General features: G+C 48.2%; 1 protein-coding gene across 1 annotated transcript in view; it reads right to left on the bottom strand.

Annotated features, from left to right (window-relative positions):
• Window positions 1-20,000, bottom strand: part of rbfox1 (RNA binding fox-1 homolog 1) — a gene marked incomplete in the record, with an annotated part of 138,558 nt that overhangs the window by 75,424 nt on the left and 43,134 nt on the right. Inside the window, 2 exon segments of the mRNA XM_031814022.1 lie at window positions 18,939-18,992; window positions 19,864-19,924. Coding sequence (XP_031669882.1) covers window positions 18,939-18,992; window positions 19,864-19,924 — 115 coding nt within the window.

Genomic DNA, 20,000 nt, shown 5'->3' with positions numbered 1-20,000 from the left:
CAACCCAGGTTGGTGTGGCTTTGGTGAGCATTTCAACCCAGGTTGGTGTGACCTTGGTGGGCATTTCAACCCAGGTTGGTGTGGCTTTGGTGAGCATTTCAACCCAGGTTGGTATGACCTTGGTGGGCATTTCATCCCAGGTTGGTGTGGCCTTGGTGGGCAGTCAACTGATGTTGGTGAGGCCAGTCAACTCAGGTAGGTGTGGCCTTGGTGGGGCCAGCTCAAATGGAGTTGCTCTGGCCTTCGTGTAGGAGCTGTATCTACTACAAACCAATGTTGTTGTTGAGTTCCAATGAGGCAAAATATTTACTTGCCGAGGATTATGGGCTTGAGGTGGCTTCCTTGATCACGCGGGTCGCCAGCCTATGTAAGAAACTAGTGAAAACGCAGAGTGGAATGTTTACATTTTCTACGCCGGTGGCTGGAGGCTTTTGCGCTCGTTGGATGCATCTCTGCCTTGTCGTTTGTCGTTATCCGACTGGCCGGGTGTTGCTCAGAGCTCCTCAATCTGAACGTGGCGTCGAAGGAGAACAGCGAGAAGAGCAAGACATTCAACGGTGGCCGCATGTCACTGAGCCGTGGGAAGCCAAAGACAGCGGCCTCCCACAAAGCAGTCTACACTCCCAACGAGAGGCCCGGAGCGGATACAAACAGCACATAGCTTTGCCGTCTTGGAGCCTGATCTTCCTGCACCTTCGTCACTTGGGGGGGGGGGGGGGGGGGGCTGTGTCTGCCGCTGCAGTGCCTACGACTTCAAAGTCAACGTCAGGGGTTTTAATGACATTATGAAGGGCAGCTCTGAACAGTTGAAACTGGATTTTAGAGAGTCTAGACTCTCTGCTAGACACTAACAAAAGACACATCATATCTGCCCCTGTGTCCTCTCTGAATCGTGGCATTGAATGCTTCAGCAGGATTCATTCTCTTCACAACAGGCTACATGATGATTGCAGCTCGTTGGGTGTAACTTTTGTTGACAATTTTGATACTTTTTGGAAACAAACACGTTTTATAATGAGGATGGGGTCCACCCAAATCATCTGGGTTCCTGGATCCTTTCACAGCATTATAAGGACTATAATGAGGATGGGATCCACCCAAATCATCTGGGTTCCTGGGTCCTTTCACAGCATTATAATGAGGATGGGATCCACCCAAATCATCTGGGTTCCTGGGTCCTTTCACAGCATTATAATGAGGATGGGATCCACCCAAATCATCTGGGTTCCTGGGTCCTTTCGCAGCATTATAATGAGGACGGGATCCACCCAAATCATCTGGGTTCCTGGATCCTTTCACTGCACTATAAGGCTGCGTTGAGACAATGACTCATCAATGACCCAAGCCCAGCTCAGCTAATCCCTACCATCGTGACGCAGGTTCCTGGGTCCTTTCACAGCACTATAAGGCTGCGTTGAGACAATGACTCATCAATGACCCAAGCCCAGCTCAGCTAATCCCTACCATCGTGACGCAGGTTCCTGGGTCCTTTCACAGCACTATAAGGCTGCGTTGAGACAATGACTCATCAATGACCCAAGCCCAGCTCAGCTAATCCCTACCATCGTGACGCAGGTTCCTGGGTCCTTTCACAGCAGTATAAGGCTGTGTTGAGACAATGACTTATCAATGACCCAAGCCCAGCTCAGCTAATCCCTACCATCGTGACGCAGGTTCCTGGGTCCTTTCACAGCAGTATAAGGCTGCGTTGAGACAATGACTTATCAATGACCCACGCCCAGTTTAGCTAATCCCTACCATCGTGACGCAGGTTCCTGGATCCTTTCACAGCACTACAAGGCTGCGTTGAGACAATGACTTATCAATGACCCACGCCCAGTTTAGCTAATCCCTACCATCGTGACGCAGGTTCCTGGATCCTTTCACAGCACTACAAGGCTGTGTTGAGACAATGACTCATCAATGACCCAAGCCCAGCTCAGCTAATCCCTACCATCGTGACGCAGGTTCCTGGGTCCTTTCACAGCAGTATAAGGCTGTGTTGAGACAATGACTTATCAATGACCCAAGCCCAGCTCAGCTAATCCCTACCATTGTGACGCAGGTTCCTGGGTCCTTTCACAGCAGTATAAGGCTGCGTTGAGACAATGACTTATCAATGACCCACGCCCAGTTTAGCTAATCCCTACCATCGTGACGCAGGTTCCTGGATCCTTTCACAGCACTACAAGGCTGCGTTGAGACAATGACTTATCAATGACCCACGCCCAGTTTAGCTAATCCCTACCATCGTGACGCAGGTTCCTGGATCCTTTCACAGCACTACAAGGCTGTGTTGAGACAATGACTTATCAATGACCCACGCCCAGTTTAGCTAATCCCTACCATCGTGACGCAGGTTCCTGGATCCTTTCACAGCACTACAAGGCTGCGTTGAGACAATGACTTATCAATGACCCAAGCCCAGCTCAGCTAATCAATACCATTGTGTCACTGAGTTATCATAATGCTTCAGCAAATGTACATTATACCAGGTAGACACAATGTAACCTAATTTATGTCTCTCTAACTGCCCCGAATGCCTCTGCTGATCCTACAGCTGTTGTTGTACGCAGTAATCATGTCCCTATGAACCAGAAGAGCTGCCTGCCCGTCTGTCTCATCCTGACACGGTCATTACTATGGGACAGCCGGAGATCGAATTTGAATACTGAAACAATGTTGTAAATGTCAGAGAGACAGGCAGCAAGATTTATGTTTATGTTAGTCTTAAAGAAATGTGAGATAATGTCTAGATGCCTTTTGTAGGGGAGAACAAGTTTATAAATTGCCTGGCTGGGCTGATGAGATAGTGGATTGCGCAGTCAGACGGAACAGAGTAAAAAGACATTTTAACATCATAGATTTAGCCGGTGGTAATTTGTGGAATAGACACTGGTTGGAATGCATTTTTTAAAATCCAATCAGCTTTCAGGATTACCCGATGTATAATTTACACCAATGACCTGACCACCCAGAGTACTGCTGAATCATGTGATGTGGATGTGGTTCAGTGAATAACGTTATGTGGATGTCTAAGACTTCTGTCCTCTTACCTGCATAGAACTCTGGACTGTAGACTGCACCGACTACTGGGTTCAATTTCCACCCTGGAGAGAGAGAGACAGAGAGAGAGAGAGAGAGAGAGAGAGAGAGAGAAGGAGAGAGAGAAGGAGAGAAGGAGAGAGAGTAGGAGGAGTGAGAGGGACAGAGGAGAGAGAGAGAGAGAGAGGAGAGAGAGAGAGAGAGAGAGAGAGGGACAGAGAGCAAGAGACAGAGAGAGAGAGAGAGAGAGATACAGAGAGACAGAGAGACAGAGAGAGAGAGAGCAGGAGAGAGAGAAGGAGACCGAGAAGGAGAAAAAAAATTAAACTGAGCAGCTGTTGCAGGATAGAAGTGAAAATGTTCTAGAAGATATAGGCAAAACATATAAGTGGTTTAAACCCCTCCCACAGAGGCCCAGTGAGTCTTAAACCCCTCCCACAGAGGCCCAGTGAGTCTTAAACCCCTCCCACAGAGCCCAGTGAGTCTTAAACCCCTCCCACAGAGGCCCGGTGAGTCTTAAACCCCTCCAATAGAGGCCCGGCGAGTCTTAAACCCCTCCCACAGAATCCCGGTGAGTCTTAAACCCCTCCCACAGAGGCCCGGTGAGTCTTAAACCCCTCCCACAGAGGCCCGGTGAGTCTTAAACCCCTCCCACAGAGCCAGGTGAGTCTTAAAACCCCTCCAACAGAGGCCCGGTGAGTCTTAAACCCCTCCCACAGAGGCCCGGTGAGTCTTATACCCTCCCACAGAGGCCCAGGAGTCTTAAACCCTCCCACAGAGGCCCAGTGAGTCTTAAACCCCTCCCACAGAGGCCCAGTGAGTCTTAAACCCCTCCCACAGAGGCCCAGTGAGTCTTAAACCCTCCCACGGAGGCCCGGTGAGTCTTACCATTTACATAAGGATTGACTGTCTTCTTATTGGTCATTACCCGTGCCGTTGCATTGTTGACCTATCACAGACAGGCTTGTATCAGTGCGTTTCCAACAGCAGTCAGACACATATTAAAACCCAACAGTACGTTGGGTTCTAGAGAGCAGCATGCTGTCATATCGTCATTCCTACATCAATGTGTCCCAAAAACCCTTTTAACTTGGTTGGGTTCTAGAGAGCAGCATGCTTCCATATCGTCATTCCTACATCAATGTGTCCCCAAAACCCTTTTAACTTGGTTGGGTTCTAGAGAGCAGCATGCTTCCATATCGTCATTCCTACATCAATGTGTCCCCAAAACCCTTTTAACTTGGTTGGGTTCTAGAGAGCAGCATGCTTCCATATCGTCATTCCTACATCAATGTGTCCCCAAAACCCTTTTAACTTGGTTGGGTTCTAGAGAGCAGCATGCTTCCATATCGTCATTCCTACATCAATGTGTCCCCAAAACCCTTTTAACTTGGTTGGGTTCTAGAGAGCAGCATGCTTCCATATCGTCATTCCTACATCAATGTGTCCCAAAACCCTTTTAACTTGGTTGGGTTCTAGAGAGCAGCATGCTTCCATATCGTCATTCCTACATCAATGTGTCCCCAAAACCCTTTTAACTTGGTTGGGTTCTAGAGAGCAGCATGCTTCCATATCGTCATTCCTACATCAATGTGTCCCCAAAACCCTTTTAACTTGGTTGGGTTCTAGAGAGCAGCATGCTTCCATATCGTCATTCCTACATCAATGTGTCCCAAAACCCTTTTAACTTGGTGGGTTTCTAGAGAGCAGCATGCTTCCATATCGTCATCTACATCAATGTGTCCCCAAAACCCTTTTAACTTGGTTGGGTTCTAGAGAGCAGCATGCTTCCATATCGTCATTCCTACATCAATGTGTCCCCAAACCCTTTTACTTGGTGGGTTCTAGAGAGCAGCATGCTTCCATATCGTCATTCCTACATCAATGTGTCCCCAAAACCCTTTTAACCTTGGTTGGGTTCTAGAGAGCAGCATGCTTCCATATCGTCATTCCTACATCAATGTGTCCCCAAAACCCTTTAAACTTGGTTGGGTTCTAGAGAGCAGCATGCTTCCATATCGTCATTCCTACATCAATGTGTCCCCAAAACCCTTTTAACTTGGTTGGGTTCTAGAGAGCAGCATGCTTCCATATCGTCATTCCTACATCAATGTGTCCCCAAAACCCTTTTAAGATGGTTGGGTTCTAGAGAGCAGCATGCTTCCATATCATTCTACATCAATGTGTCCCCAAAACCCTTTAACTTGTCATGACAAACATCCACGTCAGGATTTAAACAGGTCACACAGAAGTAGTAAAGACAAAAAACATTATATGTTCATATGGTAAAAGACTTCCAGCTTAATCCAGTTCTGATCTTCAAAAAAGGAAATGCAACGTAAAGAGAAACAACGCTGGACAAACAATCAAACAGCTGTGTTGTCATATGAAGGAGCATGCAGAGGAGAGGGACAACAGCTAACAAACAACATGAAGGAGGAGGATGAGGAGGAGGAGGAGGAGGAGGAGGAGGAGCATGCAGAGGAGAGGGACAAGAACGATCAGGAGGGAAACAGCTAACAAACAACATGGAGGAGGAGGAGGAGGAGGAGGAGGACAGACATGTTTGGAGCATTCTGCAACATCCAGTCATCTACCAGAGTAAGGAGAACCATCAGACAGACGCAAAGCGACATTTAGCATTCACACTCCACCTCACCAAGCCTGGAGCGTCATCGCAACAACAATCAGAGTCATCAACCAAATCAAAACAGAAATAAATTAAAAACGGATCAAATCAACCAATCAATGAATCAGTCAATCAATCAAGTCATTCCAGCTTGAATCACAGCTAACAGAAGGGAAAATAAAAAAACAGGATGCATTGTGGTCCAAAAACACAAATAACGGGTTCCACAGTCCCAGAGTAGAGTGTGCAACGAGTCAGTGCATGTCTCAACCAATCAGATTGGATCACGCATCATCAGTCATCATCACGCTAGCAGCTAGACTGAGACACTGAGGGTAAACACGCCGTAACACACAAGAGAAAACTACATCAGAACACAGCTTCAAGAAACAACAACTCAACCACAAGCCAAAAGAAAGTCACGTGANTGTCTTTGTTTCTCACTCTCTCTCTCTGTCTCTCTCTCTGTCTCTCTCGCTCTCTTCTCTCTTCTTCTCTCTCTTCTCTCTGTCTCTTCTCTCTCTCTCTCTGTCTCTTTCTCTGTCTTTCTTTCTTTCTTTTTCTTCTCTCTCTCTCCTCTCTCTCTCTCTCTCTCTCTCTCTCTCTCTCTCTCTCTCTCTCTCTCTCTCTCTCTCTCTCTCTCTCTCTCTTCTCTTCTCTCTCTCTCCTCTCTTCTCTGTCTCTGTCTCTGTTCTCTGTCTCTGTCTCTCTCTCTTCTCTTTCTCCCTCTCCTCTCTCTGTCTCTCTCTCTCTTTCTCCCTCTCCCTCTCTCTCTCTCTCTCTCTTCTCTCTCTCTCTCTCCTCTCTCTCTTTGTCTCTCTCTCTCTGTCTCTCTCTCTCTATGTCCTTCTTCCTGACTTTGTTCAATAATGATAAATCAGGATGATATTTTTCACCATAATGAGAGAGAGGGTAATGACAGGAGAGGACAGAAGGTCAGGAATGGTACAGCCAAGGTAAACACGCATGCATGCGCACACACACAAGCCAAAGAGATATATATGGAGAAAGAAGAGGAAGAAATCCTCTCTGAGTCTTAAAATGCTTGGTGTGTGTGTGTGTGTGTGTGTGTGTGTGTGTGTGTGTGTGTGTGTGTGTGTGTGGTGTGTGTGTGTGTGTGTGTGTGTGTGTGTGTGTGTGTGTGGTGGTGTGATGTGTGTGTTGGTGCGTGGTGTGCGTGTGTGTGTGTGTAGGAGTATTGTTGTTGCGTCTGTGTGTCATCATGAAGTCTTCTACCCTCTACTCTATAAACATCTATTTGTTACCACTGTCTTCTGATTCTTCTGTACTGCACTAAAGCATTGTTTCAATTAACCCAGGTTGGTGTGTCTTTGGTGAGCATTTCAACCCAGGTTGGTGTGGCTTTGGTGAGAATTTCAACCCAGGTAGGTGTGACCTTGGTGGGTATTTCAACCCAGGTTGGTGTGGCTTTGGTGAGCATTTCAACCCAGGTTGGTGTGACCTTGGTGGGCATTTCAACCCAGGTTGGTGTGGTCTTGGTGGGCATTTCAACCCAGGTTGGTATGACCTTGGTGGGCATTTCATCCCAGGTTGGTGTGGCTTGGTGGGCAGTCAACTGATGTTGGTGAGGCCAGTCAACTCAGGTAGGTGTGGCCTTGGTGGGGCCAGCTCAAATGGAGTTGCTCTGGCCTTCGTGTAGGAGCTGTATCTACTACAAACCAATGTTTGTTGTTGAGTTCCAATGAGGCAAAATATTTACTTGCCGAGGATTATGGGCTTGAGGTGGCTTCCTTGATCACGCGGGTCGCCAGCCTATGTAAGAAACTAGTGAAAACGCAGAGTGGAATGTTTACATTTTCTACGCCGGTGGCTGGAGGGCTTTTGCGCTCGTTGGATGCATCTGCCTTGTCGTTTGTCGTTATCCGACTGGCCGGTGTTGCTCAGAGCTCCTCAATCTGAACGTGGCGTCGAAGGAGAACAGCGAGAAGAGCAAGACATTCAACGGTGGCCGCATGTCACTGAGCCGTGGAGCCAAAGACAGCGGCCTCCCACAAGCAGTCTACACTCCCAACGAGAGGCCCGGAGCGGATACAAACAGCACATAGCTTTGCCGTCTGGAGCCTGATCTTCCGGCACCTTCGTCACTTGGGGGGGGGGGGGGGGGCTGTGTCTGCCGCTGCAGTGCCTACGACTTCAAAAGTCAACGTCAGGGGTTTTAATGACATTATGAAGGGCAGCTCTGAACAGTTGAACTGATTTTGAGAGAGTCTAGACTCTCTGCTAGACACTAACAAAAGGACACATCATATCTGCCCCTGTGTCCTCTCTGAATCGTGGCATTGAATGCTTCAGCAGGATTCATTCTCTTCACACAGGCTACCTGATGATTGCAGCTCGTGGGTGTAACTTTTGTTGACAATTTGATACTTTTTGGAAACAAAACACGTTTTATAATGAGGATGGGGGTCCACCCAAATCATCTGGGTTCCTGGATCCTTTCACAGCATATAAGGACTAGTAATGAGGATGGGAATCCACCCAAATCATCTGGGTTCCTGGGTCCTTTCACAGCATTATAATGAGGATGGAGTCCACCAAATCATCTGGGTTCCTGGGTCCTTTCACAGCATTATAATGAGGATGGGATCCACCCAAATCATCTGGGTTCCTGGGTCCTTTCGCAGCATTTATAATGAGGACGGGATCCACCCAATCATCTGGGTTCCTGGATCCTTTCACTGCACTATAAGGCTGCGTTGAGACAATGACTCATCAATGACCCAGCCCAGCTCAGCTAATCCCTACCATCGTGACGCAGGTTCCTGGGTCCTTCACAGCACTATAAGGCTGCGTTGAGACAATGACTCATCAATGACCCAAGCCCAGCTCAGCTAATCCCTACATCGTGACGCAGGTTCCTGGGTCCTTTCACAGCACTATAAGGCTGCGTTGAGACAATGACTCATCAATGACCCAAGCCCAGCTCAGCTAATCCCTACCATCGTGACGCAGGTTCCTGGGTCCTTTCACAGCAGTATAAGGCTGTGTTGAGGACAATGACTTATCAATGACCCAAGCCCAGCTCAGCTAATCCCTACCATCGTGACGCAGGTTCCTGGGTCCTTTCACAGCAGTATAAGGCTGCGTTGAGACAATGACTTATCAATGACCCACGCCCAGTTTAGCTAATCCCTACCATCGTGACGCAGGTTCCTGGATCCTTTCACAGCACTACAAGGCTGCGTTGAGACAATGACTTATCAATGACCCACGCCCAGTTTAGCTAATCCCTACCATCGTGACGCAGGTTCCTGGATCCTTTCACAGCACTACAAGGCTGTGTTGAGACAATGACTCATCAATGACCCAAGCCCAGCTCAGCTAATCCCTACCATCGTGACGCAGGTCCTGGGTCCTTTCACAGCAGTATAAGGCTGTGTTGAGACAATGACTTATCAATGACCCAAGCCCAGCTCAGCTAATCCCTACCATTGTGACGCAGGTTCCTGGGTCCTTTCACAGCAGTATAAGGCTGCGTTGAGACAATGACTTATCAATGACCCACGCCCAGTTTAGCTAATCCCTACCATCGTGACGCAGGTTCCTGGATCCTTTCACAGCACTACAAGGGCTGCGTTGAGACAATGACTTATCAATGACCCACGCCCAGTTTAGCTAATCCCTACCCATCGTGACGCAGGTTCCTGGATCCTTTCACAGCACTACAAGGCTGTGTTGAGACAATGACTTATCAATGACCCACGCCCAGTTTAGCTAATCCCTACCATCGTGACGCAGGTTCCTGGATCCTTTCACAGCACTACAAGGCTGCGTTGAGACAATGACTTATCAATGACCCAAGCCCAGCTCAGCTAATCAATACCATTGTGTCACTGAGTTATCATAATGCTTCAGCAAATGTACATTATACCAGGTAGACACAATGTAACCTAATTTATTGTCTCTCTAACTGCCCCGAATGCCTCTGCTGATCCTACAGCTGTTGTTGTACGCAGTAATCATGTCCCTATGAACCAGAGAGCTGCCTGCCCGTCTGTCTCATCCTGACACGGTCCATTACTATGGGCAGCCGGAGATCGAATTTGAATACTGAAACAATGTTGTAAATGTCAGAGAGACAGGCAGCAAGATTTATGTTTATGTTAGTCTTAAAGAAAATGTGAGATAATGTCTAGATGCCTTTTGTAGGGGAGAACAAGTTATAAATTGCCTGGCTGGGCTGATGAGATAGTGGATTGCGCAGTCAGACGGAACAGAGTAAAAAGACATTTTAACATCATAGATTTAGCCGGTGGTAATTTGTGGAATAGACACTGGTTGGAATGCATTTTTTAAAATCCAATCAGCTTTCAGGATTACCCGATGTATAATTTACACCAATGACCTGACCACCCAGAGTACTGCTGAATCATGTGATGTGGATGTGGTTCAGTGAATAACGTTATGTGGATGTCTAAGACTTCTGTCCTCTTACCTGCATAGAACTTCTGGACTGTAGACTGCACCGACTACTGGGTTCAATTTCCACCCTGGAGAGAGAGAGACACGAGAGAGAGAGAGAGAGAAGAGAGAGAGAGAGAAGGAGAGAGAGAAGGAGAGAAGGAGAGAGAGTAGGAGGGAGAGAGGGACAGAGAGAGAGAGAGAGAGAGAGAAGAGAGAGAGAGAGAGAGAGAGGGACAGAGAGCAAGAGACGAGAGAGAGAAGAGAGAGAGATACAGAGAGACAGAGAGACAGAGAGAGAGAGAGCAGGAAGAGAGGAAGGAGACCGAGAAGGAGAAAAAAAATTAAACTGAGCAGCTGTTGCAGGATAGAAGTGAAAATGTTCTAGAAGATATAGGCAAAACATATAAGTGGTTTAAACCCCTCCCCAGAGGCCCAGTGAGTCTAAACCCCTCCCACAGAGGCCCAGTGAGTCTTAAACCCCTCCCACAGAGGCCCAGTGAGTCTTAAACCCCTCCCACAGAGGCCCGGTGAGTCTTTAAACCCCTCCCATAGAGGCCCGGCGAGTCTTAAACCCCTCCACAGAATCCCGGTGAGTCTTAAACCCCTCCCACAGAGGCCCGGTGAGTCTTAAACCCCTCCCACAGAGGCCCGGTGAGTCTTAACCCCTCCCCAGAAGGCCAGGTGAGTCTTAAACCCCTCCCACAGAGGCCCGTGTGAGTCTTAAACCCCTCCACAGAGGCCCGGTGAGTCTATATACCCCTCCCACAGAGGCCCAGTGAGTCTTAAACCCCTCCCACAGAGGCCCAGTGAGTCTTTAAACCCCTCCCCAAGGAGGGCCAGTGAGTCTTAAAACCCCTCCCAAGAGGCCCAGTGAGTCTTAAACCCCTCCCACTGAGGCCCGGTGAGTTCTTACCATTACATAAAGGATTGACTTGTCTTCTTATTGGTCATTACCCGTGCCGTTGCATTGTTGACCTATCACAGACAGGCTTGTATCAGTGCGTTTCCAACAGCAGTCCAGACACATATTAAAACCCAACACGTACGTTGGGTTCTTAGCGAGCAGCATGCGTCATATCGTCATTCCTACATCAATGTGTCCCCAAAACCCTTTTAACTTGGTTGGGTTCTAGAGAGCCAGCATGCTTCATATCGTCATTCCTACATCAATGTGTCCCCAAAACCCTTTTAAACTTGGTTGGGTTCTAGAGAGCAGCATGCTTCCCATATCGTCATTCCTACATCAATGTGTCCCCAAAACCCTTTTAACTTGGTTGGGTTCTAGAGAGCAGCATGCTTCCATATCGTCATTCCTACATCAATGTGTCCCCAAAACCCTTGTTAACTTGGTTGGGTTTCTAGAGAGCAGCATGCTTCCATATCGTCATTCCTACATCAATGTGTCCCCCAAAACCCTTTTAACTTGGTTGGGTTCTAGAGAGCAGCATGCTTCCATATCGTCATTCCTACATCAATGTGTCCCACAACCCTTTTAACTTGGTTGGGTTCTAGAGAGCAGCATGCTTCCATTATCGTCATTCCTACATCAATGTGGTCCCCAAAACCCTTTTAACTTGGTTGGGTTCTAGAGAGCAGCATGCTTCCATATCGTTCATCCTACATCAATGTGTCCAAAACCCTTTTAACTTGGTGGGGTTCTAGAGAGCAGCATGCTTCCATATCGTCATTCCTACATCAATGTGTCCCCAAACCCTTTTAACTGGTTGGGTTCTAGAAGAGCAGCATGCTGTCCATATCGTCATTCCTACATCTAATGTGTCCCCAAAACCCTTTTAACTTGGTTGGGTTCTAGAGAGCAGCATGCTTCCATATCGTCATTCCTACATCAATGTGTCCCCAAAACCCTTTTAACTTGGTTGGGTTCTAGAGAGCAGCATGCTTCCATATCGTCATTCCTACATCAATGTGTCCCCAAAACCCTTTTAACTTGGTTGGGTTCTAGAGAGCAGCATGCTTCCATATCGTCATTCCTACATCAATGTGTCCCCAAAACCCTTTTAAACTTGGTTGGGTTCTAGAGAGCAGCATGCTTCCATATCGTCATTCCTACATCAATGTGTCCCAAAACCCTTTAACTTGGTTGGGTTCTAGAGAGCAGCATGCTTCCATATCGTCATTCCTACATCAATGTGTCCCCAAACCCTTTTAAGATGGTTGGGTTCTAGAGAGCAGCATGCTTCCATATCATTCCTACATCAATGTGTCCCCAAAACCCTTTTAACTTGTCATGACAAACATCCACGTCAGGATTTAAAACAGGTCACACAGAAGTAGTAGTAAAGACAAAAACATTATATGTTCATTATGGTAAAAGACTTTCCAGCTTAATCCAGTTCTGATCTTCAAAAAAGGAAATGCAACGTAAAGAGAAACAACGCTGGACAAACAATCAAACAGCTGTGTTGTCATATGAAGGAGCATGCAGAGGAGAGGGACAACAGCTAACAAACAACATGAAGGAGGAGGATGAGGAGGAGGAGGAGGAGGAGGAGGAGGAGCATGCAGAGGAGAGGGACAAGAACGATCAGGAGGGAAACAGCTAACAAACAACATGGAGGAGGAGGAGGAGGAGGAGGAGGACAGACATGTTTGGAGCATTCTGCAACATCCAGTCATCTCTACCAGAGTAAGGAGAACCATCAGGACAGACGCAAGCGACATTTAGCATTCACACTCCACCTCACCAAGCCCTGGAGCGTCATCGCAACAACAATCAGAGTCATCAACCAAATCAAAACAGAAATAAATTAAAAACGGATCAAATCAACCAATCAATGAATCAGTCAATCAATCAAGTCATTCCAGCTTGAATCACAAGCTAACAGAAGGGGAAAATTAAAAAACAGGATGGCATTGTGGTCCAAAAACACAATCAACGGGTTCCACAGTCCCAGAGTAGAGGTGCAACGAGTCAGTGCATGTCTCAACCAATCAGATTGGATCACGCATCATCAGTCATCATCACGCTAGCAGCTAGACTGAGACACTGAGTGGTAAACACGCCGTAACACACAAGAGAAAACATACAATCAGAACACAGCTTCAAGAAACAACAACTCAACCACAAGCCAAAAGAAAGTCACGTGAATTTGAGCGTAGCGAGCGTTCGAGAAAGAGTGTGTAAGAGAGAAAGATAGAGAGAGAGAGAGAGAGAGAGAGAGAGAGACAGAGAGAGAGACAGAGAGAGAGAGAGAGAGAGAGGCAGAGAGAGAGGTAGAGAGAGAGAGAGACAGAGAGAGAGAGAGAGAGAGAGAGACAGAGAGAGAGACAGAGAGAGAGAGAGAGAGAGGGGAGAGAGAGGTAGAGAGAGTAGAGAGAGGAGAGAGAGGTAGAGAGAGGTAGAGAGAGAGAGAGAGGCAGAGAGGCAGAGAGAGAGATAGAGAGAGAGAGAGAGGCAGAGAGAGAAGAGAGATAGAGAGAGAGAGAGAGAGGCAGAGAGAGGTAGAGAGAGGGGGAGAGAGAGAGAGAGAGAGAACAGAGAGAGAGAGAGACAGAGAGAGAGAGAGACAGACAGAGAGAGAGACAGAGAGAGAGAGACAGAGAGAGAGAGACAGAGAGAGAGAGAGACAGAGAGAGAGAGAGACAGAGAGAGGAGACAGAGAGAGAGACAGAGAGAGAGAAGAGAGTACGGTAGAGAGAAGGGGTGAGAGAGAGCGAGACAGAGAGGAGGAGAGAGAGACAGAGACAGAGACAGAGAGAGGAGAGAGACAGAGAGAGAAGAGAGAGAGAGAGTACGGTAGAGAGAAGGGTGAGAGAGAGCGAGACAGAGAGAGAGACAGAGAGAGAGAGACAGAGAGAGAGAGAGAGAGAGAGAGAGGTAGAGAGAGAGGTAGAGAGAGGGAGAGAGAGAGAGAGAGAGGGAGGGAGAGAGAGAGAGAGAGAGAGGTAGAAAGAGAGAGGCAGAGAGAGAGAGATGTATAGAGAGAGAGAGAGAGAGAGAGGGGGAGAGAGAGAGTGTAGAGAGGGGGAGAGAGAGAGAGAAGAGAGAGTAGAGAGGTAGAGAGAGAGGTAGAGAGAGAGAGTAGAGAGAGAGTAGAGAGAGAGAGTAGAGAGGGAGAGAGAGAGGAGAGAGAGGAGAGAGGTAGAGAGAGAGAGAGAGAGAGATAGAGAGAGAGAGGAGATGTAGAGAGAGGTAGAGAGAGCGAGAGAGGTAGAGAGAGAGAGAAGACAGAGAGAGAGAGAGAGACAGAGAGAGAGAGAGGAGAGAGAGAAAGAGAGAGAAGACAGAGAGAAGAGAGAGAGATAGAGGTAGAGAGAGAGAGAAGACATAGAGAGGAGAGGAGGTAGAGAGAGAGAGACAGAGAGAGGTAGAGAAAGAGAGAGAGAGTTAGAGAGAGAGACAGAGAGAGAGAGGTAGATAAAGAGAGAGAGAGGTAGAGAGGTAGAGAGAGAGAGACAGCGGTAGAGAGGTAGAGAGAAAGAGACAGAGGGAGAGAGATAGAGAGAGAGAAAGAGAGAGAGAGGTAGAGAGGTAGAGAGAGAGAAAGAGAGAGAGAGGTAGAGAGAGAGACAGAGAGAGAGAGAGACAGAGGGTAGTATAATACATCTCGCTTCACACTTACCATTCCCAGACCAGTTTTTGGCCCCGCCCACTTGTTTGTGTTTTGTTACCGTGGTAACAGAGTTGGGGGCGTATACGAGTGGAGCTACCATTGGAAGATGGAGGAAGGGGGAGATGAGAGAGGAATATGCCTCAAGAGGCCAAAGCAATGGCTGTCATACCCGCAATCACTATGCCAGCGTTTGCCAAACTCGGTCCTCTGGACCCCAAACAGGTGCACGTTTTGGTCAGCTAAACAGCTGAGTCAAATTATAGAAGCTTGTTGATGAGTGATTACTTGAATCAGCTGTGTGGAGCTAGTGAAAAAACAAAAAGGTGCAGCTCTTGGTGTCCCGAGGACCGAGTTTGGTAAACCCTGACCTGTGCACTAAAACCTCTCTCTCTTTTAGCTCTCTNTTCAACCCAGGTTGGTGTGGTCTGGTGGGCATTTCAACCAGGTTGGTGTGGCTTTGGTGGGCATTTCAACCCAGGTTGGTGTGGTCTTGGTGGGCATTTCAACCCAGGTTGGTGTGACCTTGGTGGGCATTTCAACCCAGGTTGGTGTGTCTTTGGTGAGCATTTCAACCCAGGTTGGTGTGGCTTTGGTGAGAATTTCAACCAAGGTAGGTGTGACCTTGGTGGGCATTTCAACCAGGTGGTGTGGCTTTGGTGAGCATTTCACCCAGGTTGGTGTGACCTTGGTGGGCATTTCAACCCAGGTTGGTGTGGCTTTGGTGAGCATTTCAACCCAGGTTGGTATGACCTTGGTGGGCATTTTCATCCCAGGTTGGTGTGGCCTTGGTGGGCAGTCAACTGATGTTGGTGAGGCCAGTCAACCCAGGTAGGTGTGGCCTGGTGGGGCCAGCTCAAATGGAGTTGCTCTGGCCTTCGTGTAGGAGCTGTATCTACTACAAACCAATGTTTGTTGTTGAGTTCCAATGAGGCAAAATATTTACTTGCCGAGGATTATGGGCTTGAGGTGGCTTCCTTGATCACGCGGGTCGCCAGCCTATGTAAGAAACTAGTGAAAACGCAGAGTGGAATGTTTGCATTTTCTACGCCGGTGGCTGGAGGGCTTTTGCGCTCGTTGGATGCATCTCTGCCTTGTCGTTTGTCGTTATCCGACTGGCCGGTGTTGCTCAGAGCTCCTCAATCTGAACGTGGCGTCGAAGGAGAACAGCGAGAAGAGCAAGACATTCAACGGTGGCCGCATGTCACTGAGCCGTGGGAAGCCAAAGACAGCGGCCTCCCACAAAGCAGTCTACACTCCCAACGAGAGGCCCGGAGCGGATACAAACAGCACATAGCTTTGCGCGTCTTGGAGCCTGATCTTCCTGCACTTCGTCACTTGGGGGGGGGGGGGTGCGCGCTGCAGTGCCTACGACTTCAAAGTCAACGTCAGGGGTTTAATGACATTATGAAGGGCAGCTCTGAACAGTTGAAACTGGATTTTTAGAGAGTCTAGACTCTCTGCTAGACACTAACAAAAGACACATCATATCTGCCCCTGTGTCCTCTCTGAATCGTGGCATTGAATGCTTCAGCAGGATTCATTCTCTTCACAACAGGCTACATGATGATTGCAGCTCGTTGGGTGTAACTTTTGTTGACAATTTTGATACTTTTTGGAAACAAAACACCGTTTTATATAGGATGGGGTCCACCCAAATCATCTGGGTTCCTGGATCTTTCACAGCATTATAAGGACTATAATGAGGATGGGATCCACCCAATCATCTGGGTTCCTGGGTCCTTTCACAGCATTTATAATGAGGATGGATCCACCCAAATCATCTGGGTTCCTGGGTCCCTTTCACAGCATTATACATGAGGATGGGATCCACACCCAAATCATCTGGGTTCCTGGGTCCTTCCAGCATTATAATGAGGACGGGATCCCACCCAAAATCATCTGGGTTCCTGGATCCTTTCACTGCACTATAAGGCTGCGTTGAGACAATGACTCATCAATGACCCAAGCCCAGCTCAGCTAATCCCTACCATCGTGACGCAGGTTCTGGGTCCTTTCACAGCACTATAAGGCTGCGTTGAGACAATGACTCATCAATGACCCAAGCCCAGCTCAGCTAATCCCTACCATCGTGACGCAGGTTCCTGGGTCCTTTCACAGCAGTATAAGGCTGCGTTGAGACAATGACTCATCAATGACCCAAGCCCAGCTCAGCTATCCCTACCATCGTGACGCAGGTTCCTGGGTCCTTTCACAGCAGTATAAGGCTGTGTGAGACAATGACTTATCAATGACCAAGCACCAGCTCAGCTAATCCCTACCATCTGTGACGCAGGTTCCTGGGTCTTTCACAGCAGTATTAAGGCTGCGTTGAGACAATGACTTATCAATGACCCACGCCCAGTTTAGCTAATCCCTACCATCGTGACGCAGGTTCTGGATCCTTTCACAGCACTACAAGGCTGCGTTGAGACAATGACTTATCAATGACCCACGCCCAGTTTAGCTAATCCCTACCATCGTGACGCAGGTTCCTGGATCCTTTTCACAGCACTACAAGGCTGTGTTGGAGACAATGACTCATCAATGACCCAAGCCCAGCTCAGCTAATCCCTACCATCGTGACGCAGGTTCCTGGGTCCTTTCACAGCAGTATAAGGCTGTGTTGAGACAATGACTTATCAATGACCCAAGCCCAGCTCAGCTAATCCCTACCATCGTGACGCAGGTTCCTGGGTCCTTTCACAGCAGTATAAGGCTGCGTTGAGACAATGACTTATCAATGACCCACGCCCAGTTTAGCTAATCCCTACCATCGTGACGCAGGTTCCTGGATCCTTTCACAGCAGTACAAGGCTGCGTTGAGACAATGACTTATCAATGACCCACGCCCAGTTTAGCTAATCCCTACCATCGTGACGCAGGTTCCTGGATCCTTTCACAGCACTACAAGGCTGCGTTGAGACAATGACTTATCAATGACCCACGCCCAGTTTAGCTAATCCCTACCATCGTGACGCAGGTTCCTGGATCCTTTCACAGCACTACAAGGCTGCGTTGAGACAATGACTTATCAATGACCCACGCCCAGTTTAGCTAATCCCTACCATCGTGACGCAGGTTCCTGGATCCTTTCACAGCACTACAAGGCTGTGTTGAGACAATGACTCATCAATGACCCAAGCCCAGCTCAGCTAATCCCTACCATCGTGACGCAGGTTCCTGGGTCCTTTCACAGCAGTATAAGGCTGTGTTGAGACAATGACTTATCAATGACCCAAGCCCAGCTCAGCTAATCCCTACCATCGTGACGCAGGTTCCTGGGTCCTTTCACAGCAGTATAAGGCTGCGTTGAGACAATGACTTATCAATGACCCACGCCCAGTTTAGCTAATCCCTACCATCGTGACGCAGGTTCCTGGATCCTTTCACAGCAGTACAAGGCTGCGTTGAGACAATGACTTATCAATGACCCACGCCCAGTTTAGCTAATCCCTACCATCGTGACGCAGGTTCCTGGATCCTTTCACAGCACTACAAGGCTGTGTTGAGACAATGACTTATCAATGACCCACGCCCAGTTTAGCTAATCCCTACCATCGTGACGCAGGTTCCTGGATCCTTTCACAGCACTACAAGGCTGCGTTGAGACAATGACTTATCAATGACCCAAGCCCAGCTCAGCTAATCAATACCATTGTGTCACTGAGTTATCATAATGCTTCAGCAAATGTACATTATACCAGGTAGACACAATGTAACCTAATTTATGTCTCTCTAACTGCCCCGAATGCCTCTGCTGATCCTACAGCTGTTGTTGTACGCAGTAATCATGTCCCTATGAACCAGAAGAGCTGCCTGCCCGTCTGTCTCATCCTGACACGGTCATTACTATGGGACAGCCGGAGATCGAATTTGAATACTGAAACAATGTTGTAAATGTCAGAGAGACAGGCAGCAAGATTTATGTTTATGTTAGTCTTAAAGAAATGTGAGATAATGTCTAGATGCCTTTTGTAGGGGAGAACAAGTTTATAAATTGCCTGGCTGGGCTGATGAGATAGTGGATTGCGCAGTCAGACGGAACAGAGTAAAAAGACATTTTAACATCATAGATTTAGCCGGTGGTAATTTGTGGAATAGACACTGGTTGGAATGCATTTTTTAAAATCCAATCAGCTTTCAGGATTACCCGATGTATAATTTACACCAATGACCTGACCACCCAGAGTACTGCTGAATCATGTGATGTGGATGTGGTTCAGTGAATAACGTTATGTGGATGTCTAAGACTTCTGTCCTCTTACCTGCATAGAACTCTGGACTGTAGACTGCACCGACTACTGGGTTCAATTTCCACCCTGGAGAGAGAGAGACAGAGAGAGAAGGAGAGAGAGAAGGAGAGAAGGAGAGAGAGTAGGAGGGAGAGAGGGACAGAGAGAGAGAGAGAGAGAGAGAGAGAGAGAGAGAGAGAGAGAGAGGGACAGAGAGCAAGAGACAGAGAGAGAGAGAGAGAAAGAGAAAGAGATACAGAGAGACAGAGAGACAGAGAGAGAGAGAGAGAGCAGGAGAGAGAGGAGACCGAGAAGGAGAAAAAAAATTAAACTGAGCAGCTGTTGCAGGATAGAAGTGAAAATGTTCTAGAAGATATAGGCAAAACATATAAGTGGTTTAAACCCCTCCCACAGAGGCCCAGTGAGTCTTAAACCCCTCCCACAGAGGCCCAGTGAGTCTTAAACCCCTCCCACAGAGGCCCAGTGAGTCTTAAACCCCTCCCACAGAGGCCCGGTGAGTCTTAAACCCCTCCCATAGAGGCCCGGCGAGTCTTAAACCCCTCCCACAGAATCCCGGTGAGTCTTAAACCCCTCCCACAGAGGCCGGTGAGTCTTAAACCCCTCCCACAGAGGCCCGGTGAGTCTTAAACCCCTCCCACAGAGGCCAGGTGAGTCTTAAACCCCTCCCACAGAGGCCCGGTGAGTCTTAAACCCCTCCCACAGAGGCCCGGTGAGTCTTATACCCCTCCCACAGAGGCTCAGTGAGTCTTAAAACCCTCCCACAGAGGCCCGGTGAGTCTTAAACCCCTCCCACAGAGGCCCAGTGAGTCTTAAACCCCTCCCACAGAGGCCCAGTGAGTCTTAAACCCCTCCCACAGAGGCCCAGTGAGTCTTAAACCCCTCCCACAGAGGCCCAGTGAGTCTTAAACCCCTCCCACGGAGGCCCGGTGAGTCTTACCATTTACATAAGGATTGACTGTCTTCTTATTGGTCATTACCCGTGCCGTTGCATTGTTGACCTATCACAGACAGGCTTGTATCAGTGCGTTTCCAACAGCAGTCAGACACATATTAAAACCCAACAGTACGTTGGGT

This window comes from Oncorhynchus kisutch, unplaced genomic scaffold (genome assembly GCF_002021735.2).
Source record: "Oncorhynchus kisutch isolate 150728-3 unplaced genomic scaffold, Okis_V2 Okis06b-Okis10b_hom, whole genome shotgun sequence".
NCBI lineage: Eukaryota > Metazoa > Chordata > Actinopteri > Salmoniformes > Salmonidae > Oncorhynchus > Oncorhynchus kisutch.
The sequence above is the reverse complement of the archived record's forward strand: the minus strand, read 5'-3'. Positions and strand labels throughout refer to the sequence as shown.